Source organism: Ambystoma mexicanum, chromosome 2p (genome assembly GCF_040938575.1).
Source record: "Ambystoma mexicanum isolate Mex_15411 chromosome 2p, UKY_AmexF1_1, whole genome shotgun sequence".
Lineage (NCBI taxonomy): Eukaryota > Metazoa > Chordata > Amphibia > Caudata > Ambystomatidae > Ambystoma > Ambystoma mexicanum.
The window spans coordinates 1,286,725,084-1,286,752,693 of NC_090923.1; the positions used below are offsets into that span (position 1 = coordinate 1,286,725,084).

The 27,610-nt window shown below is 46.2% G+C and overlaps 1 protein-coding gene across 1 annotated transcript in view; it reads left to right on the top strand.

Moving 5' to 3' along the window:
* VWA3A (von Willebrand factor A domain containing 3A) overlaps positions 1-27,610 on the top strand; it is a 2,090,411-nt gene that overhangs the window by 655,225 nt on the left and 1,407,576 nt on the right. The window contains exon 15 of the mRNA XM_069645605.1: positions 16,194-16,274. Coding sequence (XP_069501706.1) covers positions 16,194-16,274 — 81 coding nt within the window. The remainder of the gene's footprint in view (positions 1-16,193; positions 16,275-27,610) is intronic.

The window sequence follows — 27,610 nt, forward strand, 5'->3', positions numbered from 1 at the left end:
ACATCAGCCCGCAGGGTTAGTGAACTACAGGCTCTCTCATGTAAACCTCCATATAACACCTTTTACAAGGACAAGGTAGTTCTAAAGGTTAAACCATCTTTCTTACCGAAAGTAGTTTCTGACTTACATTTGTCACAGAAAATTATTTTACCAACATTCTATCCTCCTCCTCATTTGGGAAAAGAAGAGGAGAGATTGCATAGACTGGACCCCAAGAGGGCCCTCAGTTTTTACATTTCAAGAATGACAAAATTACGTCAAGATGGCCAACTTTTTGTGGGTTAACAGGTCGTAAATTGGGGTTAGCGGTGACAAAACAAACTATATCCCGCTGGATCATTCTGACTATATTGGAATGCTACAGATCATCAGGAAAACACCCACCGGATGGGCTACGTGCTCACTCCACTAGGGGAATGGCTACTTCTGCGGCTTTGAAGAGGGGAGTCCCTGCGAAGGGCATTTGCTCGGGTGCAACATGGGCATCAATGCATACCTTTATCAAGCATTACTGCTTAGATGCCTCCTCCTCCAATGAGGGGTTATTTGCCAGGGCGGTATTTCACTCCGTCCATGAAAACAAAAACTAGCACTCCCACCTCCAAATTGATCACTGCTATGGGAGTCTATCACAAGATGAGGAATGCGTGGGAGGGCACAATCCATTCGAAGAACAAGTTACTTACCAACTGTAAAGTTCTTTCGACTGGGTGTTCCTCCCACGTATTCCAAATCGACCCTCCCGGCCAACCCCGCAGTACAGTTTACGTTTTCTTACACTTTCCTCTCACGATGGGCCTATCAGTCACAGCATATGCCTGGATGTTCCACGAATATTTCCTCGAAAAACAGATATGAAGCCAACGGGCGCGGCTCGAGCTACTTATACCAACAGTGATATCGACATGGAACGGATCCCGTTGAGGGACAATGGACGCCACGACCTCGAGCACAGCTCCCTCTACCGAAAAAAAAACATTTACAAAGCTGGCAATAACTAATTATCACAAGATGAGGAATACGTGGGAGGAACATCCAGTCGAAAGAACGTTACAGTTGGTAAGTAACTTGTTCTTCTCAGTGCCCGCCTCAACACGGTGGCCTCGCTGGCTTTCCCCTCAGAGGAGAGAGTGGCATCTATTTTGGGAAAGGTGCATCGCCTAGCTACGGCTCAGTCCACGACTGTGCGCACCATTGTCACTGCTGGGCACAATGTGCTTCATTAACCGGATTCCATTTTGCAGGCTACAGATGAGACCACTGCAGGGGTTTCTGGACGCCTGGTGGCTCCAGATCAGTCAAGTGGACAAACAGGATTGCCCTCAACCATGACTTCAGACAAGCCATTCAGTGGTGGGGAGTACGGAAGCACCTTACGCAGGGAGAACCGTTCCAGGTTCCCCAGTTCCAAGCTACGGTCACCACGATCACCTCTCTGGATGGATGGGGGCTCACAGCGCACAGTCCCACGCCAGTGGCTTCCGGAAGAGAAGGCTCAACACATCAATGTTCTGGAGCTGCGGGCCGTGTTTGTGGCCCTCAAGTCTTTCCTACCTCTTCTGAGAGGGCTGGTGGTGAGGCTCTTCACAGGCAACACCACCCCTATGTTTTACGGTATTGTACGATCGGACTAAAAAAAAAAGGTCGACCGAAAAATGCTACCACCAAAGGTTCCATCACCAAAAGTTTGTGTGGTATAGTGAGCAGGGTTTTGCGGGGACACATCCACTGCACACCCGCGAAATAAAAAAACGGGGGCTGCAGGGGTGTCCCCCAAACACTATACTTTATAGTATAGTGAGCAGGAGTTGCGGGGGAAACCCCTGCAGCCCCCGTAATATGTAAGTGTGTTTGCATGAGAAAAGTGCAAACTTTTGGTAGTTCGCACCTTTCTCATGCAAACTTTCCGGCCGCGGCAAAATCAGCTTCCGTCGGATCACTTAGAATCATGTTTTACATCCGGAAGCAGGGAGGAACCTGCTCCCCTGATGCTCCCCTGATGCTCCCCTGATGCTCTCCCTGGAGGCGCAGGTCCTGTGGCACTGGGCCATTCTTCAGGACATGTTTCTCGTTCTGTTTCATCTGGTGGGCATCAAGACCACTGCAGCACACTCCCTCAGCATGTGGGGCTGACCCCGGATCGACCTCTTTGCGAAAGCAGCAAATTGGAAGTGCCAGGCTTTCACCAGCAGGTTTCCCCAGCCGGGCAGCCTGGGGGACGCATTCTTGTTCACTTGGGAGGGCCTCTTCCTGTACGTGTTCTCTCCAATCCCTCTGCTAATACGAGTGATCAACACACTCAAACACTTGCCCCAGCGTGTCCCCACCAGATCTGGTACCCGGAACTGCTCTGCATGGTGATAGCGCCGGCCATCCGTCTGCCTCCTTTTCCAGACCTCCTCTTCAGAGAAGAAGGAACGATACTGCACCACGACCCAGCGTCGCTGAACCTCATGGCTTGGCTCCTGCAGCTCTAGAGTTTGGGCATTATGACATTCCTCTAGAGTGTGGGAAGGTCCTGGCCAAGGCTAGAGCATCCTCTACAGTATCCTGTTATGGCCACAAATGGAAACGCTTCACTGTGTGGTGTATCGGCGCAAAAGATTACACCTCTGCATGTCACAGCCCTACAGCTCCTGCCATACCTGTTGTCTTTAGCCAAGGCCGGTTTGTCACACGCTGTTACTAGGATCTGAAATATCCTCTTCCTCAAAGAAGGACTCTGTCTCTCCTCTGTTAGGGAGAATTCTCTGTTAAGGCTAATTTCCCAAACCTAGTGAGTCCCCCAGCAGCTTTGCTGGATTTTTGGGGTTAATTTTTTTCTCCTGCTAAGAGTGAGACTCTTTTTCTCCCACTCTTAGACATGATTTGAGATATCCTTTGACTTTGTAATGTGTTTTATGGGCTATGGGGTCTTCGTGCCGTAAAACAGGGGTGTCATAGTGACCCCCAAACATAGACTCCATACCCTGGGACTGACTATTGTCTCTCAGGGCATGTAAAGTCACCATTGGCTTTACTAGTCCTAAATTGTGAACGGAACCAGTATAAACCATCATATTGTGGGCGTACTGGTAGGGGCAATTCGATTGCCCCTGGGTCTGTTGTTCGAGGGGGCACTGTCCAGTCCCCCCTCAGCGAGTTTTGGCTGGTGGCAGTGGATACTACTTTTTATATTCAACTGCAAATATATTCCTATGGGATTTTCCCATTGTTCGAGGCTAATACTTTTTAACATAGCCTCAAACATGCCGCTGGTTTATTTATTTAATATTAATTCACCGGTTGGTATTTTTTTGCCAGAACTCGGTTCCAAAATGGCTTTTGTGTTCGCTTCTGTGACTCCAACCCAAGTCGAGCCCTTTGTTCCACTTTTTGGCGGGCTTCTCCACACAAGCCCCCAAAAGTGGTGCCACTCTGTCTGGGTACCACAGGGGGTGTGGGAGGGGGTTTAGGCACCCTGGACTGATCTGCCTCAGCAACTCAAGTCGCACTCTTGTGTGATTGGCCCAGTGGTGAGCCTCCCGGCTCACCACTTAGCATGTTTGAGTGACAGCTAGGACTGATGAATGGGGGTTTCCTGCATAAAAGCAGGGTTTTGGGGACTGGGACTTCAGACGTCGCCACAGGACCAAAGAATCCAAAGAGGGAGAAGCTGAGCCGACCTGCTACGATGACACCACCGGTGGAGCCCTGCTCAACCGACTCGCCACTTCTTCCAACGACAGATGAGATCTTCATCCCGAAGAGTCTTCTTCCTTTGACTTGTGGGGATAACCAGTTTGCCCGCCTTTTCGCCTTCCCGGATCATCTCGAGGCCGCCTTGGCTGTGCCAAGCACCCCGGCAACCGGAATACCACGTTTTTCCACTACCGCGAATAAAAGGGTAGTACCTTTTTACTGGAGAACTCAGCGGCTGGTTTCTCCCCTGGCAGTGCAACAACTTTCAGCTTTCCTCCACGTCGAGATCATCTCTTCCTCTGGATGACGCCGCGACTTGCACCCGCTGCCAGGAACAACTGCCCCCGCTGGAGGATCCTCTCCACTTTAATGGTACTGTGTCCGCCTGGCTTCCCTCGCAACAGTCTGTGTGGGGTGACTCTTAAAGCCTCAACTTACCACTTGGGTTGGCCCTAGGCTGGCTAACTGAACTTTTCTAAACTGAACTAATTCCTTTCTGATCTCTCTGCAAGACTTTCCAAGCCTTTTAAACTGTGTGATCTTGGGCGCATTGGTGTTCTACTCTCTCCAAGAGGGAGCCTGGCCTCTGAACATTTTGCTCACAAGTAGACTTTGACTTTCCTGCCTTGCTGAGTGGTTCTAAAGGATTGTGTTGTGTGCTGTTGCTAATTTCTGCCTTTTCCCTCCCTTTTTCTTAACTTATTGGCGTGCCATCTTTAGTTAAGCGCTCACCTCTGTCTGGAAATAAGTGGTGTAAACTAAGACTTGTCCAATAAGGAATAAGGGATGTATATAGAATAACAGTGACTGTGTTTTTGAACTTACTTATAGTAATAGTGCTAAAGTGTTTCTAAGTGGGTCTTTAAATAAATAATTATATACTTGATACCAAAGCTCTGGTCAGTGTTTGCTTGTGCTACTGTATTTTGGTACCTATCTTGTATACTCTATATACTGTCTAACTCTTCTTGAGAGAAGTCTGGCTGCTCAGCCACAGCTACCAGGTAAATCTGGGTGGTACAGACTGCTACCAATTGGGTTTACTGCCAACACCTGTAGTCTTAAGCCTTTTGCAGTGGTCTCTAAGGGAACTGCACAGGTTTCTGCCTAACATCCTCCCTCCCCTTCCTCTGAACCTTTAAGTTTCCACTTGGGTTCTGATTTCTTTCTTCCTTTTATCTGGGGTCTCTCCCTTTTTTCTATGTAGATATGGACGTCCACGGAAGGACGCCACAGTACCACCGTATAGGTGGGCTGTGGGCAATCCTCCGTGGTCGCCAGATATGGGGAAAAAGCCAGCGGCACAAAAAAAACCAAATGCTTCCAATGCAGGAGTAGTGTAGACAAGACACATGGCAGACTGATGGCAACAAGAAAGTAGGGAATAAGCAATCCTCAGGGAGGCAAAGGTTCCGGTACACAGGTAGGCAAGAGTTCACAAGAACGTGGAGCAGAAGCAATCCAAAGGCAGGCAGGGAGATACGGTACACAGTTCAGCCAAAAGGTAAGCAGGGAAGGGGAAAAACTAGGAAAGAAGAACGAAACGGAGGCCAGAAGGCACGGGGAGGAAGAGCGGGAAGGAAGGAGCGGACACAAACAAAAAAAGGAGGAGAAAAGAAGCAAAAGCAGAAGAACGGACGGGACCGCATAAAGGGCACAGAAGCTTGAGCAACAATAGGAGGATCCAAGGTACGTTGCAACGTGTCCGTGAAACGGAAGTGGAGGGATTTCACTGCCGGGGACGTACGCGAGGCAGGAAAACAACTAGACCTGCCCGCAACGTAAAGGGGAATGTGCTGGAACGGTCCATGGCGGACCTTTCTTCCAGTGGTTCCAAACACACCATCTCCCCTAGGGCGTGACACACGCCTCCATCAAGGTGCATCTGGCGGCCATTTCCCGGTACACATGGTCACCGGGCAGGCCATCACTCTGGTCTCACAGTCTCGTCAAGGAGTTTCTGAAAGGCCTCGTCAGAATTCTTCCGCCAATGAAGGCCCTGCCCCGGCTTGAGAGCTCAATGTCGTTCTTACTAAACTCATGGGACTGCTATTCGTACCATTGCTTCAGGCCCTGCTGAAATTTCTCTCATGGAAGACGGCGTTCCTAGTGGCCAGCACCTCGGGCAGGCGAGTCGGGGAAGATTCAGGCTCTTTCCTGCAAGCGCCCATAGTTGTCCTTCCACTATACGAGGGTGGTGCTTCCAACACACCCCACCTTTATGCCGAAGGTTCCTTCTGAATTACATCACAATGAACCCCCGCCCACTCAGAGGTCGCTGCATACGCTTGAAGTTCTATGTGGCACACATGGAGGATTTTTGGAAGAAGTCTCAACTCTTTGTACATTTTGGACCTGTGATTCATGGGAAGGCCCTGTTGAAGGATTCCATATCCAGGTGGCTCTGGCTGCATCATGCACTGTTGTCTGGCCAACAAACCTCTTCTAGGACGGCCAAGAGCCCATTCCACCAGAGCCATTACAGCAATGAAAGCGATTCTCTCTGGTGTTCCCCTGCTGGACATTTGCAGGGCTGCTACATGGAGGTCTACGCACACCTTCACGAAATTCTACTGCGTCAACAGGGATTCCAGGGAGGAGGCCAGAGTCTGCCAGGTAGTACTAAGCAACTGGTTTGTTTGAGGTGAGTCTGCTCCAGGGGTAAGTGGTTTTACTTCTGTTGAGCCTTGCCACCTCCATTGGTTGTGTTATGTACTGCTGTGCATTTATATACACGAGCATGTGAATCCATGCCAGACCTCATGCTGGAGAAAGAACAAGTTGCTTACCTGTAACTGTTGTTTTCCAGCATGGGTCTGGCATGGGTTCACATGCAAACCCTCCCTCCTTCCCTGCGATGGCTCTTCTGGGTTCATATTGTCACTTCACTTGCTTTCAAATCTGAAGATGGACACCGGGGGTGGGGCTTAGGGAGACGGTCATTATTGGATGGTTGCATCCAATAATGACCGTCTCCCTAAGCCCCACTTCAGTCATTGGTTAATGGAAGGCAGTTTTCAAGCTTTTAAAGCAAGACTGCTTCCTTTTTACCAAGGATTCCCGGCCTTACGACAGGGAATATTAGCATGTGAATCCATGCCAGACCCATGCTGGAGAGCAACAGTTACAGGTAAGTAATCTTTTCCATATTGCGTTCAGGGACCTTGCCCCACTAAATGGTAATATACAAGGTGACAACACTCTGTGTTTTACTTGACAAAACGAGTGGGGTAGGTCCACTTTGGATTACATTTTCGTCTCTCCAATTTGTTGGAGAGGAGGGCGTGAAATGGCTGTCCAACCCACAGACTTAAGTGATCATTGCATGCTTGAGTACCATCTTCCTTTACCCACAATTGTAAAAAATATATTTGGGTAATTTAGATGTGGCAGTTAGGCTCAGAGATTCTGCATTGTTATGGTGCCCTAGGCTGGCCTCTGGCTTTAATACACTTGTGCAAGCTCACTTGGAGGCAGACGACCAGAAACTCTGTAACCCTATCAGTTTTGCTTCAAGTATACAATGTCTTTTGGGGGGGGTTATTAATTCAGAAATGCTTAAATAAAGGGTTTATTGGGTGATACGCATGCTCACTCCTTTGATCTGTGTCTTCAGGAACGGAAGTGAGAATTGCATGGGAACATTAAGCTTTTATGTAAGGTCAAGCCACAGCCAGTAAAAGCCATACTTAAATTGAAATCTAGCTACAGAAACTGGCTAAGGGGCCATAGATTTCTGATTGCCACTACAGATTCTGGAATGTGTTCTACGCAAAGATGTGAAGTCTTTTTGGCAATTGAGTAAGCCTCCTAATACGGAGTCTTATTTTCAAGTGCAGCCATTGAGTGAATAAATATGGACAGAACATTTCACCAATCTGTATTTAATGTCAAAGCTGGAGACGACAGTAGTACGGAATGGTATGAATTGGGTGGAGGGAATTCAATTGGGCATAGACCAAATCTCTGTTTTGATAAGAAGTCAAAGATCCAATGAGCCTGGCCCAGATGGGCTGTCTAATTTGACTTTGAAATCTGATGGGAGTATGTGGTCCAAAATATTGTTGGTTTTATTTGATAATATTTTAATAACCTGAGTCCTTCTGAGTTCTTGGAAAGCGAGTTCTTGGAAAGCAGTGGTGCTGGTGTTCGTTTTTAATGGGAGGGGGTAGATTTCAGCCAACTAATTATAGTCTGATTTCCTTGTTAGATTAGTCGAACAAGATTTTAGCAAATATAATTTTGCTGGAATTACATCGTTGGGCAGGTAGTTTTGGTTTCCTTGATGTTCGCCAGTCTGGTTTTAAGAAGGGAGTATGGACGGCCCTAAATAATTTTAAAGTTACTTTGCTAGATAAGCATGTGAGTGCATGTGAAATATCAACTTATCTAACTTTCCTCGACATATCAAAAGCTTTTGATTGTTAAATCGGGTCAAACTCTGGAAGAAAATGTTGTCAGGGTCGCCCATCTGCTCTGGTTAATATTTTGGTCGCTTTACACAGACACAAGAATCAAGATCAGACTGCACAAAGTGGATTAATACAAACTACGGATTAAGCCAGGGGTGCGTCCTTGCACCTTTTTATTCAGTATCTATATTTGTGACATTGTCAGAGTTTGGAAGGTGTGGGTTAATCCCACAAGTACTTGTCAAACTAAGATCCAATACCTAAACTATGCAGATGTTATGCTACTCTGTGATTTGACACTGATAAGGTTACACAAATGTTCGAAGTGCTTAAACACATATTTGTTGGATTTGGATCTACATTTGAATATTGTCAAATCTAAAATTCTAATACTAAATGAAGAAAAAGGAAAAAGTGCAAATAGAATATTGCGGGGATCTATATATATGCTATAAGGGCAAAACAATATTTGTATAAAATATTTAGAGCATTGTTTTTAGCAGCAGCAGCAAGACAGTTGCAGAAATTTGATTTAAAATGTGGCAGTTTTTCTATTTTACCTGCTCTCAGATTTTAATACCAAAAACTGGTGCTGAGCCTAACCTTTGGGCTAGGTAAAGAAGTAGGATGGTCCAAATTGGAAGCTTTGGTTTGGCAGAAAGTGCTCACTGTCTGGAATAAGACATGAGATGGGCATGGTCTCTCCAAGCTTGTGTGGACGGGAAGGTTTTAAAAATTTATGAACGCATCTTGTCTCCTCTGCAGGCTTCAAATATTTATTAACTTACAGGCAGAATTAGTAAACAATACAAGTAGGACGCTGATGACCTGCAAAGAAAAATGGGATGAGCCTTGAATGAACATTAATTCCACGTTGAATGAATTGTGTACTGCCCTGAGGAAAACAAAACAAAAATGAATGACTGGATTTTAAATGGGGAAATTCTATTAAGTATAGATGTTTTAATGATCATTTTAGTTGGTCAATAAAACCTTATAACGTACTTGCACCTTACCTCATGAAGCATCCCTCGCGTGAGTTCGGGAACTTTACATTAAAATTTAAATTAAATGTGCACTTAAAAGGGGATGTGATTTTAGCCAGAGCGAATATCATAAAAGATATGAGACTGTGTCGGTATTGCAATGTGAAAGTGGTATCACTTCAACATCTATGTACTGAATGCTCTGGTTTATCTGAATATATCGCATAGAAAAGTTAAGCAGATTTCTACACTCTCCTGATGATACTTCATCTGTCTGGTTCTGGATTCGTACATTGAATGCCAATGATATTTCGTTAACAATTGCTGTATTGTGTTTTCCTAATGTAATTTTATGATCTTAACATAATGCATTTTTAAAATTGTATTGTGTGAAAAGTATTAATTTTAAACTGTATTGCACAATAAATACAATAAAAAATGTAAAAAGTATAAACTACAAAGGGAGATAAAAATACACCTGAGGACATATAAGGAGATGCAGTCCTCTGTGATCAGATTCTCAGAGCTGAAATATAGTTATAGGTGAGTAAGGATAGCTCAGGGGCAACGTGTTTGTCTTGGAAGCGAGACAACACAGCGCAACACAGGTTTTAATCCCGATCCCGTGCTTAGAAACCACTCACTGGTATTAAGTGCGTTATAAAAGAATAATTATAATAGTTACATTTATATGTGCTTTTGTCTTAACTTACTAGGCTCCCTACAAAGGTGGGGTCTCATAAGAGGGATCCGATGGCAAGAAAGAAATTGTCAGCTCTGTAAAAAGCCTGGGAAAGCAGAAACGCTAAAACATTGGCTGATTGGTTGTTGCGCAATACTAGGGATGAGGAAAATGTGGTTGGGAAAGTTCGTAAAGAGATTAGAGGACTTAAACCGTGAAGTCAAGTGGGCTAGGCTCTTGTGTGGATACTCTATCTCAATAACCATTGCTTTAGTGAATATTTTAATAGTGATCCACAAAAAGGTGGGGGGGGAATGTTTTTCTCGATTAGTCCACCATAATGAAGTAGGGAAGGGAGTAATTTGTTTGATAGGTGGAACTGTAATCTTGGGGGTTAGAAAAGGAGGCCCAGATAGGTATATAGAATATATAGAATATATTGTATTGTGTTAATTAATACCCGTAATGTTTGTCTTAGAATGTTGTGCCTGAAGTAATTTATTGTCATTTGTAATGAACTAAGAGTTGTGAAGTATGTGATTTTAAATAAACACACACATAAATAGTCCGAGGCACTGCCATTTATAGATGCATGTTGTATAAACTATATCTGTCGTGGCTTGGAAGGTTGGCTGTCATAAAGATGAACATGCTTCCCAGGTTATCTATTTCAGAATGTCCCGCTTGCCAAACCTAGAGAGACATTGAAGGGCTTAAAATGATGAATACTGAAATTTAACTGGGGCGGGTCTAGACCGAGAATGAACAAAAAGAGAATGATGGTTACTACTTGGCCTCTCAAACAAGAGTGGTGGCAGAATAGCTCCAAGTGGAGTCTGAAAAACATTTATTTATCAATCAATGGCGGGCCAGCACCTCTGCGAGCAGCTTGTTTGGACAGACTACAGAGGGCAAAGGGGCTGTATTTGAATACAATTACCTGAGGTACCATGGATACATGGGACATGATCTCTAAAAGAGGATAATTGATAACTTGCCCATCCCCATTCGCACCCTTGCACGGAAATAGGGACTTCACTCCAGCACTCAGGGATAAAGGCTTTGAAGGATGGTATAGAGGGGTTGTAGAAAACTTGGGGATATATCAGTAAGTGGGATTGAGTTGACCAGTGCAAGCGAGATTTTGAACTACAAGAGGAGAGACAGTTTTTGATTGCAACAATTGATGCACTGGTTATGCCAGCCCACCATTAAGGAAGGTGCCACAAGGCCACTTACTTCATTTGAGATTATCTGTAAGAGGCAGTAAGCATGAAGGTGCTTCAAGGGAAATTGTATGATTATCTAATAGAGGCCAAAGGGGATGTGGCATGGACCTTCAAATGAAAAGGGGTGGACAAACTTGGCAGGAATTTTCAGAGCAGGAGTGGGAAGATATTTACAGCAACTTGTGTAAAGGGTTGATATGCATGCAACACAAAGTCTTACAAAGATGATATTGCACCCCAGATAAGATACACACAATACACAGATAGCAAGCACATGTTGGAGAGGGTACGGCCATATGGGGTTCTTAACGCACATAATGGGTAGCTCTCTAAAACCGGGGCCATTGTGGAAAGAAATTGGAACTATGATTTATGAAGTTATGGGTGCTTGTTTTGCAAGCCAGCCTTTGTGTTGCTGTGTTTGACCTCTGAAAGAGAGCGGGATGAGTTGGGCAGCCAACTGCAGGTGATAACAAATATTACCCTGGCGCAAAGCTTGCCATCACTTCCATGTGGGGTAAAAAGCATGCTTCATAAGCTATGGGAAGTCATTGTGATGGAGAATTTAACAGCATGCATTAGATGAAGCACACACAAATTCGAGGTGAGATAGAACTCTGATAGACCATCTAAGCTCCACAAAACTAAGCTTTAATTGACCAAGGAATCTACAGATGCTTTTTCAGATGAACGTTAGACCTTAAATTGATTGCTGCACAATGAGAAATGGCCAAACAATAGATAATAACCAAGACCCCTTGTTGGTGTTAATTTGAGAAGAGGGAGAGCTCAGCTCCACCCTACTGATGAGGTCCAACCAGACAGAAACACGTGTCTGGGGTTGCTGTTGGTACTCTTGTTAGAGGAGAATTGCCTAGCATTTCGGTGCTGGACTGCCACAGGGCAGGACAAAGACTGATATGTTTGGGATATTTCTTCTCTGTGAAAGATAGTGAGCTAAAGACTCTGGGCAAGTCTCTCGCAACCAGGACTAATGTCTGGCAGAGGGACTCTAAGGACCCCCCTTGTTAATTTGCACAAGTACATTATTATGCTACACTGAAGGCAGTGGTGGGGTCAGGAATGGATAAGGGCGACGTGGAGCTTCCTCTATGGCAAGTAATTGATAAATAAGCTGAGCTTTGCATACATTCACAAACTGAATGGCTTTGATTTTGATGGGTTGCGGGTTCCATTGAAGCGGGTCAAGTAGGGAGAAAGGAGGAAGCAAGAGGGGGACAAGGGGGCTTGAGAGAGTGAGGTTGAGTGCAGAGGAGTGGTGGCAACAAGATGGTGAGTAAACAGAAATACAGTCAGCCAGGACCGGAGGAGCAAGACCATTGATAGCATTGTAGACTAAGATATGGCACTTGAAAAGGGAGCAGTTGTGCATGGAGAGCCAACAAGCATTATGTCAGTAGGTAGGTAGTAATAGGTAGAGAATGTGGGTAGCAAAGTAGCAGGCTTTGTCTAGAGGAAGGGAGGAAGGAATAGAGAGGAAGGCCGGAGAGCAGGGACGAGCAATAATCAAATTTGCTCAGAACGATGGTAGACAGTAGAGTTTTTGTAGAGCAGTGTGTAAGAAACGGATGAATTCTTCGAATGTTGAGAAGGGTAATACGAGCAGCAGAGGCAGTGTTAGTGATGAATTGTTGCCATCTGAGGTCTCTGAAAGTGGATGCCAATTTGCAAGCTCTGAGCGAGGGAGAAAGAAGGTCGGGAGTGGAGGAATGGTGTTCAATTTAGGGAGCAAGATTAATATTTTTGAAGAATTCAGCATGAAGCAGCTGAGAGCCGGTCAAGTGGCACAGCGAGTAGAGCGCTCGCTTTGACATCCGTGCAGAGCCTGCTAACGCAGGTTCGAATCCTGGCAGGGCCAAACTCAGCCTTTCATCCTTCCGAGGTCGATAAATGAGCATCACACACCGTGGGTAATAATAAGCAGCGCTCAGATACCTGAGGGTTCGTAGCTCTATATAAGTGCCTAATTATTATTATTATTATTATTAGAGCCAACCAGTGATGGATTGCAGTGAGACCGTTGGGCATCTGTTCTGACATAGCTTGGGGAAAGGAGAAAAAGATTTGAGTGTTGTCAGCAAAGAGGTGATAGTAAAAACCAAGGGGTGAGATAAGTCTTCCTTGGGCAGAGCTATATAGGGTGAAGAGTAGAGGCCCCAGGACTGATTCTTGGCAGACGCTGACAGGGTGAAAGGTCGGTTCAGAGGTTTACGAGTTCCAGGAGATTTTGAAGGAACAACCTTCAAAGTAAGAGGCAATCCAGGCTCTAGTAGATTTGTGAAACCCAAGTTCCACGAAAATGAGGGGTGAAGCGGAGTGGTCAACAGTGCCAAAAGCGGCAGAGGCGTCCAAAGGGCGCTCTTATAAGAGAGTTTGGGGTGGTGAACATCAGAGAGAAAGTTGGAGACATGCATGACTGCGATCTTGGTGGGTGTTCACTACAGAAGCCATATTGAAGTGGATCTCCAAGGCCTTTATCCTCTAGGGTACTTAGTGATCTGGTTGCAGATCACCTGGTCAAGGATCTTTGAATGAAAGAAACCAGACTTTTGGGTCAGCTGAGGGTTTCTTCAAAAAGGGTAGTACAAGTGCAGATTTGAAGGAGACAGAGAAGAATCCAGCAGAGAGGGACAGTTAAGAGCACAGCGATGGTGCAGTGCTTGGGACTATGGATTTCACAATTCAAAGAGAAAACAAATCAATTGGAGTTCAAGATGGATTGCCACTTAGAAGGATGGGTGCTATTTCAGTAGGACAGGTAAGGGAGAAGTAGTCAAGAGTACAAGGGGTGTGGGAGATGTGGTGTACAGAAGGAGAGTGAGTGTCACGAAATTGAGATTTTAGAGGAAAAGTAGTGAGTGAAATCATTAGCAGAGAGAGGCGATCATGGATATTGGTTTGTGAGATGCGAGCAAAGCTTGGACAGTAGATGAAAATCTGTGGTGTGAATGCGAAGGGAGGTTAGGCTTGTAGCGTAGGAGGATTTGGAAGAATTCAGTGCTAGGATTAGGGTAGGGGTTTGGTATTTGCGTCTACATCATAAATCACGGTGCATGTTTGTTTGGAGAGGATTGATCTCAGGGGTGATCAAGGGATGAAGACGGGATTGAAAAGGCGTGAATATTCGTGCAGGATAGTGGTGGTCACATGGAGTTATTACTGCATAGTGACAGTCAAAAATGGCACAGTCAATGGAAGAGGCATGAACAGGAGAGCGTGACCCTCACATCATCAAAGTAAGGGGCAAGAGAGTCCTGCTTGAACATCCTCTTGGTCATTCAAGAGGGGAGAGGAGGAGTTAGAGGATTGAGGGACAGACAGGTTAAAGTGAACCATTGAGTGATCAGAGGCAGAGGGTGCCACTGGAGTGGTCGGAGGAGGAGAGTCAAGTAGAGAGAACCACCAGGTCAAGACAGTTCTTACCAGGATGTCCAGATTGGACGTGGAAGGGAATAGAGGGAGTGGTCAGGTAGGGGGCAATTACATTCTAGGTGGGTGGCTGCAGAAAGCTTGGAAAGGTTACATTCCCCTAGCATGACAATGGGGATGCCATTGGGTAGTGACAGCAGAAGTTCAGTTCATGCAAGAAAGAGCTGAGAGGACCAAAGGGTTGATAGAGAGACGGAACAGTGAGAGGAGTGGGAGGGAGGAGTTGAATAGTGGCATATTCAAAAGTGGAGGAGGTGATCATGAGGCATGCAGGGGGGGTCCAGTGATCTGTGACAGCGAGATGGGAAGTTGAGGGTGATGAGAGTCAAAGTGGTCAGTGGTGTGGGTAGACTTGTTGCAGAGGGATTGTGCATTTCAGAGGACAAGTGGAAGAGTGATAGGATGAGGGGAAAGGACCAGGGGTTGTGCGATAGGCAAGGGGGATAAATGAGGGAGGGGTCTTGGGAGAACAGTGTTGGTTTGAAGGGTGTGGGCCCAGGGTGAGACGAGTGAGAAGGAAAGGGGAGAGAATAAGGTAGAAGTTAAACTGAGTTGTGGCAGAAGGATACTAAATGAGGGGAGGAGAAGAGTGACGAGGATTGAAGCAGTTTCAAGGAGCATGATGGAGGATAAAAGAAATAGGCAAGTGAAGACAATGGAAGAATAGGGAGAGGGTAGGTGAGTGAGCAGAAAGGGAATGAGGGAAGTTTGACCTGGGAAGCAGTAGGTATAAGTTCTTAGTTGTGATAGAATGGGGCCATAGGCGACCAATCGAGCGTTAGCAGGCCCACAACAGAGATGTTCCTTAGGTAACAGCAGCTCCTCAATGAATAGAGTCACTGTGTCGAAGGGCAAAATAATTGCTTTAAAATGAAATTACAGTCACATGGTGTGGTCACAAGTCTTGAATGATAATGTGGGGAAGAATCCACTACTGCAGAAATGTCTTGGAAAGAAGAAGGCGAGGGTTGAGATTACTGAAGTGTGCCGGGACCTAGCATGAAACTATATTACTTTCTGTTAATTCCTGAGTTTATCTGTGGAATACATCAATTTGCATTACAAAGGTAAAGAATCGGGTCATGGCATAGTTGCACCATGTTCACAAGCGATTATACAGCTGAATAAACAAAAGGGAACACCCACTAACTTTCAAATACACATGTGTATTCTTCTTATTGAACGTGCTCCTAACACAATACACAAATCTCCATATTATATAATTATACACTTTTAACAGAAATTATAGCACACACATGATGGCAGTTGCGCTTTAGGAATTTGTGTTCATTATTCTCTAATTAACTCACTCAAACCTTTTTTTTCCATGTTTTGGTATTTTCACTCACCAGGCGGTGTAATGTAACTGATGATTTAGCACTATTTCCATTTTTATGTACCTGCTCTTTCCTCCCTCACCTTAAGGCATATGATGTTCCTTCCCATTTTCTTTTCCATAAAATATAATTCTAAAAAGCGATAATTTTCCAATACAATTCTAAACATAAGATAAATGTGATTGTGATTGATAAAGTATCCACTAGAATAAATCTGAACCAACTCTGAACTGTTTGCATTGTTATTAGGAGAACACTGCAGGGTGAACAGTCTTTGAATTGCTTTTTAGCGTTCTGGAATCAGTGACATCAAGTCTCCAATGCTTGCCCCTTGCATGTCTCCTTGTTTAATTATTCAGCCAGCGTTGAGCACCCCATCTACTTTCTATGCTTACTATTCTTGTTTGTATTTTCAGAGAGCCATGTTGCAGTTTGAATGGCATGACGGAACTGTCAAAAATCTTCATGTGGACCTACCCATATTATATGAGTATCAGGTAATATTTTATTGTAATGTTATTTAAAATTTTACCCACACAAGGTAAGGATGCAGTGTTTAAATGCCTTCAGCTCCATTTGTAAACAGGTACCCAGGTACACGAATGTCAGAACTTTGAACACTTCACTGTTCGAGCCGTTGCCATTGCTAAGAGGCGTTTGAGCACTCTGCTTCTGTGCTTTATCTTGTCTGATATAGCTGCTTATATAATCACAATACATCTGAAGAATAGTAAGTCTAATGCTCCTACATCCTTTCCCTTTTTCCCATACTCATTGAATGTCTATCCCACGTGCATAGGACCTCAGCCTTTTGCACAGCAAAAAAGAAACGCTATATATTTAGTAATGTTATCATGCTGCCACAGGTTTTAATCCTCACATACAATGCCATAAGCCCCCAGCATCCCCTAACAGCCATTCTATCCATTCCAGCTGGACTGCATGCCCGAGCACTTCCGGCAGAGACATTTTGTGTTTGGTTCTTAATTTTTCCCTCTTGCTTTCTTTTTTTGGATCGATTCTTTTCGGTTGCGACAGATCCTTTTCCACTACCTATGCAGCAAAATGTTTTTCTTCCTGCTGGTCCTGTATGCGCTTGTACCCCATTACAGGCTGTTGTGTACTTTGTTTTGCATGCTTTGGCCCTGCCCACAGGTGGAACTCCACTGCTCTCGATTAGCAGTTGCAGTGCTGGTAGATTTTTCACCATACTCCTCCACCAGAGTTTCTTCAGTTCCTTAAGTACAAGAAAAAAGCGACGTAAGGTAAGTGATGATCCACTTTTTTCTACAGCACACAGCCCCGATTGTGCTTTTCCAAGTGGCTCCACACCTGTGAGGCAACCTAAGCACTCTGAGGTGGCATGCCACTGTCACACCGCAGTAGACCCCAAGGCCTTCAGAAAGGGGGTTGGTATCAACACATTGCTGAGGGCCTGTTAACGATGGTGCCCCCAAGGGGTCACTACAGTATCTTGTCATCAAAGGAACATTTTGTGGCATGAGACCATAATCCAAGGACCTACCACCTTGTTCTGGATTTGTTCCCATGCCTCTGCTGGCTGGATACCAGGATTTTACCAGAGGATTAATCAGAAATCTTTGGTGAAGATGCACAAAAATGTGAAGTACCCCAAGTACACTGGTAAACACATCAGAATTTCTTGAAACATTGGCAAATGCATTGAGGCTACTTAGATTTGTGGGGGTGTCATTTCCAGAAATCCAACTGAATCCAGTCAGTTCATGCTCCCTCTAAACATTCAAGATGACATACCAAGCACAGGGCTTGTAATACTGTACCTTGCATCCAAGTTGTCACCCAGAGGTCCGTACAATCATCTGGTGGACTGGATCCCTCTAACTGCTTCTAGGCATCCCTCTCTCTTTCAACCTCACATGGACCACTGATGTACACAGATCCATGGCAATCTATGCAGAATGCTGCCTTTCTACTCTGAATCTAGTGGGACCTCTTCCCTCGCAATCAGTGGGTGGTAACTGCTTTTTTTTTTTTTAATGCCTCATGTTGGCCTCAGTAATGATGATCTCCTTTAAGGACCTCATTAGGTAAGCCATCATCTCTGCAGCATCTGCTCCTACTGCCTAGCTGCCTACAGTGGCTCCTAGTGCTACCTCAACACTGCCTACAACAGTTTCTAGTGCTACTTCAGTATCCTCCTGTCTTTGTGACTATAGCAACATGGTGCATCTCTGCTTGAAAAGATGTTCTTTTTGCCCCTTTCCTATCATTGACTTTGAAGGCAAGTGCCTTATTATGTACACTCTAGAATAAAGACAACCCACTAGGGAAATAGCGTTGCAAGGATAACAAGTTTTAATTATACAGAATACAAATATCAGCAAAGGATGCTGCTTCAGAGCGCTCTGACTCTTACAGTTACAAACAGGGGCTTAAAAACCCCGCACGCGTACTAATATAGAGTAAAATTGGGTGCCACTGATTGGAGGTACCCTACATATGAGCCTGTTCCATAGGGAATGCCAGGCAGTAATTGGTTAGTTATTTGGACCATTGGGAACAGCCAGCCTCGCATCTGTGCCTTTGGAAGTGTCCCTGGACACCCTGTATGCGGACTAGCCCTTTACTGGGCACCTCACTGCAGCTGTCATTGTTCTGAGTGCATCCTTGGAACTTAGAGGACCTTCAGCTTGCACTATAGCCCACATTTTCAGGCTTCTTGCATCAAAAGAAGCTGTGCAGGGCCTGCTCCTTTGTTAGTCAATTGAAGAAAGTCTGTCGCCGCCTGGCCTTGGGGATTCCCGTTGCAATCTGTCTTCTTCGCTCCCTGGAGGTGTCCTGGCATCGCCTGCTCCATAGAAATCTCAATCTTTTCTTTGCAAGCTGACTAGTACCGAGATCTATGCACCGTGAGCGGCAAAAACTAAATCCTGCATCTGAAAGTGACCTCTACACCCATGACCCCTGACTCTCCCTTGATCGGACTAAGCACAGAAGATTGTGCCCCCAATGGAATCAGGAACCCCGTCACTGGTCTCTGGATAAAGCGGAATCAGGAGGGTAAGTTACCTGCTCCTTTCCCCCTTGTTACATGGGTGTAAACTCTTGTTCCTATCTAACTCTTTCCTGTCTTTGGCTGGTGGTGACCAGGTCCAGGGCCTCTTCCTAGGCCTACCTTATGTGTTGGGATTGATTGAGTTATATACCTGAACCTTCTTTCACTTTTTGAACTTCGTATCCTAACCACTGGCATTGTCTAATCACATAGTAAACCTACTTGAAAGGTATAGCTATGGAACTGGTTACTTTAGGGCACAAGGCCCCAAAACATCATAAGTCTGTACTAAATAAGTGCAAGGGAACTGTTTTGTGGTTACTCAAGTGTTTTTCTACTGAACTTCATGCATCTGAGAACTTACCTGTTTTACACTAGTTCAAATCCTTCTCCTAAGGGGAAATGTATACTTCGAAGGGATTGTGTCCTTTGGCGTATTCCTTATCTTTGATAAATCCACTTCCAGCTTGCTGGCCTCGGAAACATTTTTCACAGTAGAGGGTGCTGTGCGTCGGCGTCCCTCGAATCTGTGTCCCTCGAAGGCCCCCGTATCGGTGCCAACGTCACTGAGTACAAATACTTTGTAAGCCTCGGAGACGTAACACTCGGTTCCAGTTTTTGAAAAAATCTTCATAATTCTTCGAAAATCTAAATTTATAACGATGGCATCTTCATCCGATCAGGTTTTAAAAAATGTTGAGACTGTCGAAAGAAGATGTCTCTAACGGATCCTCACAGAATCTGTTTGTGGTGCCTGGGATCAGAGCATCAGTGTTCAGAGTGTGAGGACTACATGTCCATGAGGACGTAAGCCTTGAAGGAGCGTAAGGGGAAGTTAGAAAGAAGTAAGGCTGTTAAAACTTCTACCCCCTTCAAAAGTTTCCTTGGCTGAGTCGAGACATTCGTCTCCTCACTGTCAAAAGAAACATTCCCGTTAGAGATCTCGAAGCAGTTCCCATCACTCCTCGAGATCGAGACACTCTAAGAAGAGGCGCCATAGATCTTCCTCCTCCTCTTCTTCTTCCTCAAGTTCCCCGGAAAGGGTCACCTGCCCCACAAAACACAGCTCTCTGTCTAAGTTGGAAGAATTTTGTAAATAAATGCTTAGGGTCTTTGAGAAAGCGGCCTCGACCTCCTCGGAGATACCTAGAGGTGATGATACCCTGGGTGAAAGACCCGAAAAAATAAAAACGCTGCGAGTCGTTAAACCCGGCGAGCAAAAATACTCAAGAGCGTCATGAACCCTCGAGTAAAGGCAAAACATCTTCGGATAAAACTGCGTCATCGACGCCATTGTCGAAGGGACTTTTGACGCACAAATCTCAATCATTGACGCCGTCTCCGACTCCGATGAAAGATAAGCCTAAAACCTTTACTACGCCACGGGCACCAGAGGTGTCGAAAGTCCCAACCATGATGTCGAGAGTGGCGTCAACCATCTCGACGACGCAGAGTAGGATTCCGATCCTCTCCAGTTCTTCAAGGCCTTTTTCGACACCTTTTACAGGTTTGTCGAAGCCTACGTCCACGTCAACAACCATGTTTTCACTGGCGTAACCCCAAATGTGGCTCCTTCCTCTCTACAAATGGGTTTTTCTCCCTATCCAAGATCTGATTACTTCAGAGCTTTATCCTATATATATATATGTGTGTGTATATATATATATATATATATGTGTATATATATATATATGAATGAAGAAGGGGAGGATTCTGACAATGAGACCTTTTGGACTACAAAGAACAACAGTACCCATTCCAGGGGAATTCATTTCTGAAGAAAACAGATTGAAAGATCTACAGGAGTCTCTACAGGAGGCCAGTGGTATAGATAACTCTCCAGACCAGAACCTGGAGAACATGCAGAGATACCTTACTGGGCCCTTATGGCTAGAATAATGCAATTTATGGGGTGTACTACACCTGCATTCTCTTATCAGCAGGATGACCTTACTGATATATTAGATAAAGGACCCCAAGAGGATCTCATCGTCCCTTTTCATGCTGCACTGCAAAGGAAAATATCTGCAAATTGGGAGACTCCTGAAGTTATCCCTGCAGTAAATAAAAAACGCTCTGCTAAATACAGTGTCTGCCTCAGATCCCAAATATCTAAGCAAGCATCCAACTCCAGAGAGTTTAGTTGTGCAGGCAGCAACTTTATCTAGCAGTAAGTCGGCATACCCCACTATTCCACAAGACAGGGATGACAAAAGATTTGACGCCATGTCAAAAAAAGTTTTTTCGGCATGCAGTATGGCGCTTAAATCTATCAACGCCACTTGCACGCTAGCAAGATTCAGCCACACCCTTTGGGAGTGTGCTTCATCTGCGGCTGACTGTCTTCCAGAAGGGGAAGAACGGGAAGCATTCTTGAACATCATCAAGGATGGGAAGAATGCAATGTGTGAGTCCCTTCAAACAGGCATTGACTCTGCTGACAGCATCAGCAGGGCCAAGGCGGCGAGTACCACAATCCGCAGATTTGCATGGTTGCGGAAGTCTGGTTTTGCTCCTGATGTACAAGCCAGACTTCTAAATATGCTCTTTGACAGCACTTCTCTATTTGGAAAAAAGGCGGATGACAGCTTGGAGAAATTGCAGACATCCAAAGCAGCAGCGAGGTCTCTTGGGGCTGCAATCCGGCAAACTCCGAATCGCCCCACAGGTACACCCTGGAGGGGTAAGTCCTTTCGCTTTTACTCTGCATTCGGAAAAGGCAGAGGACAGCCAGCTCAAAGGGGCCAGAGAAGATTTACCCCTGGTGGACGGGTCAAAGGTACCAAATCCGCACCAGCAGGTGCTACTTTACCCTCAGCATCTGCGTCAGCCGCTTCTAACCCCCTCTGAGGTCTCCCCTCACAAGACACCAGTAGGAGGCAGGTTAACTCAACATCTGGCAGAATGGCAGGCTATTACATCAGATGCTTGGGCATTGGAGACAGTTGCCCAAGGTTACTGCCTGCCTTTCCGACAAACTCCTCAGAGCCATCCACCAGGGAACAACTCTTTGAAGTTTCCAGACCCGCTCCTTATGCAGGAGATTTTAGACCTGCTAGAGAAAAGGTGCCATAGAACTGGTACCTGTAGCTGAGAGGAACAAGGGTTGGTAGTCCCCCTACTTTCTAGTACCAAAGAAGGACGGAGGATTGAGACCGATCTTGGATTTGCAAGAATTGAACAAATTCCTCAGGAAAGACTAGTTCAAGATGGTAACCCTTTCTCAGATCCTTCATGCCCTCCAGCTCCAGGACTGGCTGGTATCTCTAGACCTTTAGGATGCTTATTTCCACGTGCCAATCCATCCCAAACACAGGAAATACCTGAGGTTCCCAATTTCAACTCTCATTATCAATTTAGAGTTCTGCCATTTGGGCTGACCTCTGCCCCGAGCCACCAAGCTAATGGCGGTTGTGGCTGCAAGTCTAAGGAGGGAAGGGATTCACGTCTACCCCTACCTGGACGACTGGTTGATCAGAGCAGTATCCCCAGAACAAGCTCAGATCCATCTAGATTATGTTTGCCACTTCCTCCACAAGCTGGGCTTCTCCCTCAACTTAAAGAAGTCACAGATGATACCATCACAGAAACTCCAGTTCATTGGAGCAGTCCTGGACACATCCCTGGGAAAAGCCTCGCCACCAGAGGCGAGGGGCTCAAGATCTTCTACAGATGGTCACAGGTTTCAAAATGCCCAAAGTCTACCAGCCTTTGACTTTTTGAGGTTGCTCGGCCTCATGGCATCCTGCATCTTCCTAGTGCCAGAGGCTCGCCAGAGAATGAGATCTCTCCAGTGGGCACTAAGGACCCAGTGGTCACAATTCTGAGGGAGAATGTCAGATCTCCTACTAATCCCGGACAGAGTGGCTCGAGACCTTTATTGGTGGGCCTGTCGGGAGAACATCTTGAAAGGAAAACGGTTTTGGCAATAATGGCCAGAGATAACGGTAGTCACGGACGCCTCACTCACGGGGTGGGGAGCCCATGCCAACGACTTGACCATCAGCGGTCGTTGGTCTCCATCGGAGTCCAGACTACACATCAACCTATTAGAGCTGAGAGCAATCAGACTAGCACTGAAAGCTTTCCTGCCATCAGTACAGGGGAATAAAATTCCTGATAATGACGGACACCATAGTGAACATGCGCTACCTCAACAAAAGAGGAGGCGTAGGGTCACTGCCACTGTGCAGAGAGGCAATGCAGCTCTGATTTTGGGCAATCCAAGAAGGAATCTCTCTATCGGCAGTTCACCTAGCCGGAAAGAAGAACTTGACGGCGGACGCTCTGAGCAGGCAGAACAGTCTCCCACGAGTGGGAACTAGCTCAGGAAGTCTTTCAACAGATCTTTGTCATTTGGGGAACCCCTCAAGTGGATCTGTTGACCACCAGTATGAACCGGAAGTGCGATCAGTATTGCTCAAAGGAATTTCCCCTGAGAGGAGCTCTAGGGGACGGGTTCGTAGTGGACTGGGAGTTTCCACTTTTTTACGCGTTTAATCCAGTCACCGTCATTCCTCAAATGATCAGGAGGTTGAGAAGATTCCGGAAACCCCTGATCCTAATTGCCCCGGATTGGGCCAGGAGAACGTGGTACCCGGACCTTCTGGACATGTCCAGCTGCCCTCCAATTCGTCTTCCTCTCAAGGAGAATCTTCTCTCACAGAAGGGAGGTCAAGTTCTCCATCCAGACATCAGAACCCTCAACCTTCACGCCTGGCTTCTGAAAGGTTGAGATACAAGGATTGGGACCTCCCTGATGACATCATGGAAGTGTTGCTTTCGGCCAGAAGGCCAGAAACAAAGTCTTTATACCGCTGCCGTTGGAACACATTTTGCAGCTGGTGTAGAGAAGAGAATATCGACCCCTTTTCATGTGGTACACCAACACTGTTATCCTTTCTACTCTACTTGGCAAATTCAGGCCTTCAAGTTGGCAATATCAAGGGCTATCTCGCAGCGCTATCGATCTTCAAGCGCACTGCGGAGGAGCCTTCGTATTTCAAATTACCCTTAGTAATACAATTTCGAAGGGATTGTGTCCTCCGACGTATTCCTTATCTATGATATTTGTATCTCCAGCTTGCTGGCCTCGGAATTCTTTTTTTCCCAGTAGAGGGCGCTGTGCATCGACGTCCGTCGAGTAGGTGTTCCTCGACAGCCACCGTATCAACGCCGACGTCATCATACCTATAAATGGCCACGAGCAGCGTCCGTTGCTCAGTTCCGTTTTTCCGCGCTTCGTGTGCCTCGGAATACCGTTGCTCAGTTCGTCAGTCGAAATATATTCATATTTCCTCGAGAAAACCGACTCGTACTCAATGGCTTCCTCCTCCGACCCGACGACTCCTCGGTCCGGTTTCAAAAAATGCCGAGACTGTGGGAAGAAAATGTTGTTGACGGATCCTCACAGGATTTGTTTGTGGTGTCTGGGAATCGAACACCAGTGTTCGGAGTGTGAGGAATGCCTATCTATGACGGCGAAAGCCTTGAAGGAGCGTAAGGGGAAGCTCAAGAGAGGTAAGTCAGTTTTTACTTCCTCAAAAGTTTCCGGGGTAGAGTCGAGACATTCGTCTCCTCACCGTCGAAAGCATTCTCGGTCTAGGTCTCGAAGTGGCTCCCACCACAAGTCGAGGTCTAGACACTAGAAGAAGAGACGTAGAAGATCTCCTTCGTCGTCTTCTAGTTCCCCTGAAAGAGTACACTGCCCCACAAAACACAGCTCTCAGGCTGAGTGGGAGGAATTCAGAAAAAAGATGCTAAGAGTCTTCGAGAAAGCGGCCTCGACCCCCTCGAAGTCAGCTGAGGGTGTTACCCCGAGTGAAAAGCCCAAAAAGTGTAAACGCTGCGAGTCGAAGCACCCGGCGAAAGAGTCGACCCGAAAGCGCCATGAGCCATCGGGAAGTAAAGGATCTTCGACGCCATCGTCGAAAGCCCCTTCCAAGCATAGATCGACATCGTTATCGAAGGGTTCTTAGACGCATCCGTCGGTTGAGTCGACACCGGCGTTGACGCCGATAAAAGAAAATACCACGCTACTCCACAGCCAACCGTTAGGCCGAGAGCGTCGTCGAGATCCTCGAGCAGGGTTCCAATCCTTTCGAGTTCTGTGGGGACTCTTCCAGTTTTCTCGACGCCTTTGACAGCGCCTTTGAGGATTTTTACATCGGTGTCGACGACATCGACCTTTTCAAGGCCAGTGATGATGGCTCCTTCTGCTTTAGAAATGAGTTTTGTCCCTTTTCACTCAGAACACCCCCCTTTAACCTCAGTTTATGAGGAAAGGGAAGACTCAGATCAAGAAAGGCCTTTTGACCTGCAGAGGACCACATCACCTGAACCAGAGACTTTTGACTCTGAGAAAAGAAGGTTGAAAGACCTTCAGGATGTATTAAAGGAAGCAAGTGGTTTAGACACTTCCCCTGAAGTGGAATTTGTCAAATTAGACCCAGGGGAACATGCTGAAACCCCTTATAGAACCCTAATGTCAAGAATCATAGAATTCATGGGTTGGTCTGCACCTTCACCTGCTTTTCAGCAGGATGACCTCACTGACATTTTGGATAAAGGTCCACAGGAGGATCCTCTGGTTCCATTTCACTTTGCCTTACAGAGAAAGATTTTAACTAACTGGGAAACTCCTGAAGTTATCCTGCGGTTAACAAGAAGTTGTCAGCGAAATATAGGGTATCTGCTTCTGACCCTGAATACCTATCTAAACACCCTACTCCAGAGAGTCTGGTGGTCCAGGCTGCAACTTCATCAGGCAGTACATCTACATACCCCACTGCTCCACAGGATAGGGATGATAAAAAGTATGATGCCATGGCTAAGAAAGTCTTCTCGGCCTGTAGCATGGCTTTAAAATCTATTAATGCGACTTTTACGCTTGCTAGGTTCAGCCACACTCTTTGGGAGTGTGTTTCATCAGCGGCTGACTGCCTCCTGGAAGGAGAAGAAAGGGACGCATTTTTAAATATCATCAGAGATGGTAAAGATGCAATGTGTTAGTCCCTTCAAACTGGCATTGATTCTGCTGACAGTATCAGCAGGGCCATGGCGGCAAGTAGCACAATCCGCAGGCATGCGTGGTTTAGAAAGTCCGGCTATGCTTCTGATGAACAGGCCAGACTTTTAAATATGCCCTTGACGGCTCTTCCCTGTTTGATAAAAAGGCGGATGACAGTTTGGAAAAACTGCAAACATCGAAAGCAGCAGCCAAGTCACTAGGAGCTGCAATCCGCCAAACTAATTTTCGTCCCTCAGGATCCTCTTGGAGAGGAAGGTCCTTTCGCTATTATTCCTCATATGGAAGAGGCAGAGGCCAAGAAAAATGTACCCGTGGTGGATGGGGTAGAGGAAAGAAAGCCGCATCAGCAGGTGCAGGAGCCGCATTACCTTCGGCAACTGCATCAGCCGCTCCCAAACCACTCTGAGGTCTCCCATCACAAGAAACCTGTAGGGGGCAGGTTAACTCACCATCTGACGGAATGGCAGGCTATTACGTCAGATGCTTGGGCATTGGAGACAGTTGCCCAAGGTTACTGCCTGCCTTTTCTACGCATCCCTCAGAGCCATCCACCGGGGAACAGCTCTCTGAAAGTGCTGGATCCGCTCCTCTTGCAGGAAATTGTAGACCTGCTAGAGAAAGGTGCCATAGAACCGGTACCTATAGCGGACAGGAACAAGGGCTGGTACTCCCCCTACTTTCTCATACCAAAGAAAGACGGAGGACTGAGACCCATCCTGGACTTACGAGAATTGAACAAGTTCCTCAGGAAGGACATGTTCAAGATGGTAACTCTCTCTCAGATCCTTCAGGCCCTCCAGCTTCAGGACTGGTTGGTATCTCTGGACCTTCAGGATGCTTATTTCCATGTGCCAATCCATCCCAAGCACAGGAAGTACCTGAGGTTCGCAATTGGCAACTCTCATCAATTTCGAGTTCTGCCATTTGTGCTGACCTCTGCCCCGAGGGTCTTCACCAAGCCAATGTCGGTTGTGGCTACAAGTCTAAGGAGGGAAGGGATTCACGTCAACCCCTACCTGGACGATTGGTTGATCAGAGCAGTTTCTTCGGAACAAGCTCAGATCCAACTAGATTATGTCTGCCACTCCCTTCACAGGCTGGGCTTCTCCCTCAATTTAAAGAAGTCACAGATGATACCATCACAGAGACTCCAGTTCATTGGAGCAGTCCTGGACACGTCCCTGGGAAAAGCCTCGCCACCAGAGGTGAGGGCTCAAGATATTCTGCAGATGGTCACCAGGTTTCAAAATGCCCAACGTCTCCCAGCCTACGACTTTTTGAGGTTGCTAGCCCTCATGGCATCCTGCATATCCCTTGTGCCAGAGGCTCGCCTGAGAATGAGATCCCTTCAGTGGGCACTGAGGACTCAGTAGTCACAATTCTGAGGGAGGATGACAGATCTCCTTCAGATTCCGGTCAGACTAGCTTGAGACTTTCAGTGGTGGGCCTGTCGGGAGAACATTCTGAGAGGAGAACTGTTTTGGCAACCATGGCCGGAGATAACAGTAGTCACGGATGCCTCACTCACGGGGTGGGGAGCCCATGCCAATGACTTGACCATCAGCGGTTGTTGGTCTCCATCGGAGTCCAGACTACATATCAATCTGTTGGAGCTGAGAGCCATCAGACTGGCACTAAAGGCTTTTCTGCCGTCTGTACGGGGGAGAAACGTCCTGGTAATGACGGACAATACAGTGGCTATGCACTACCTCAACAAAAGAGGAGGCGCAGGGTCACTGCCACTGTGCAGAGAGGCGATGCATCTC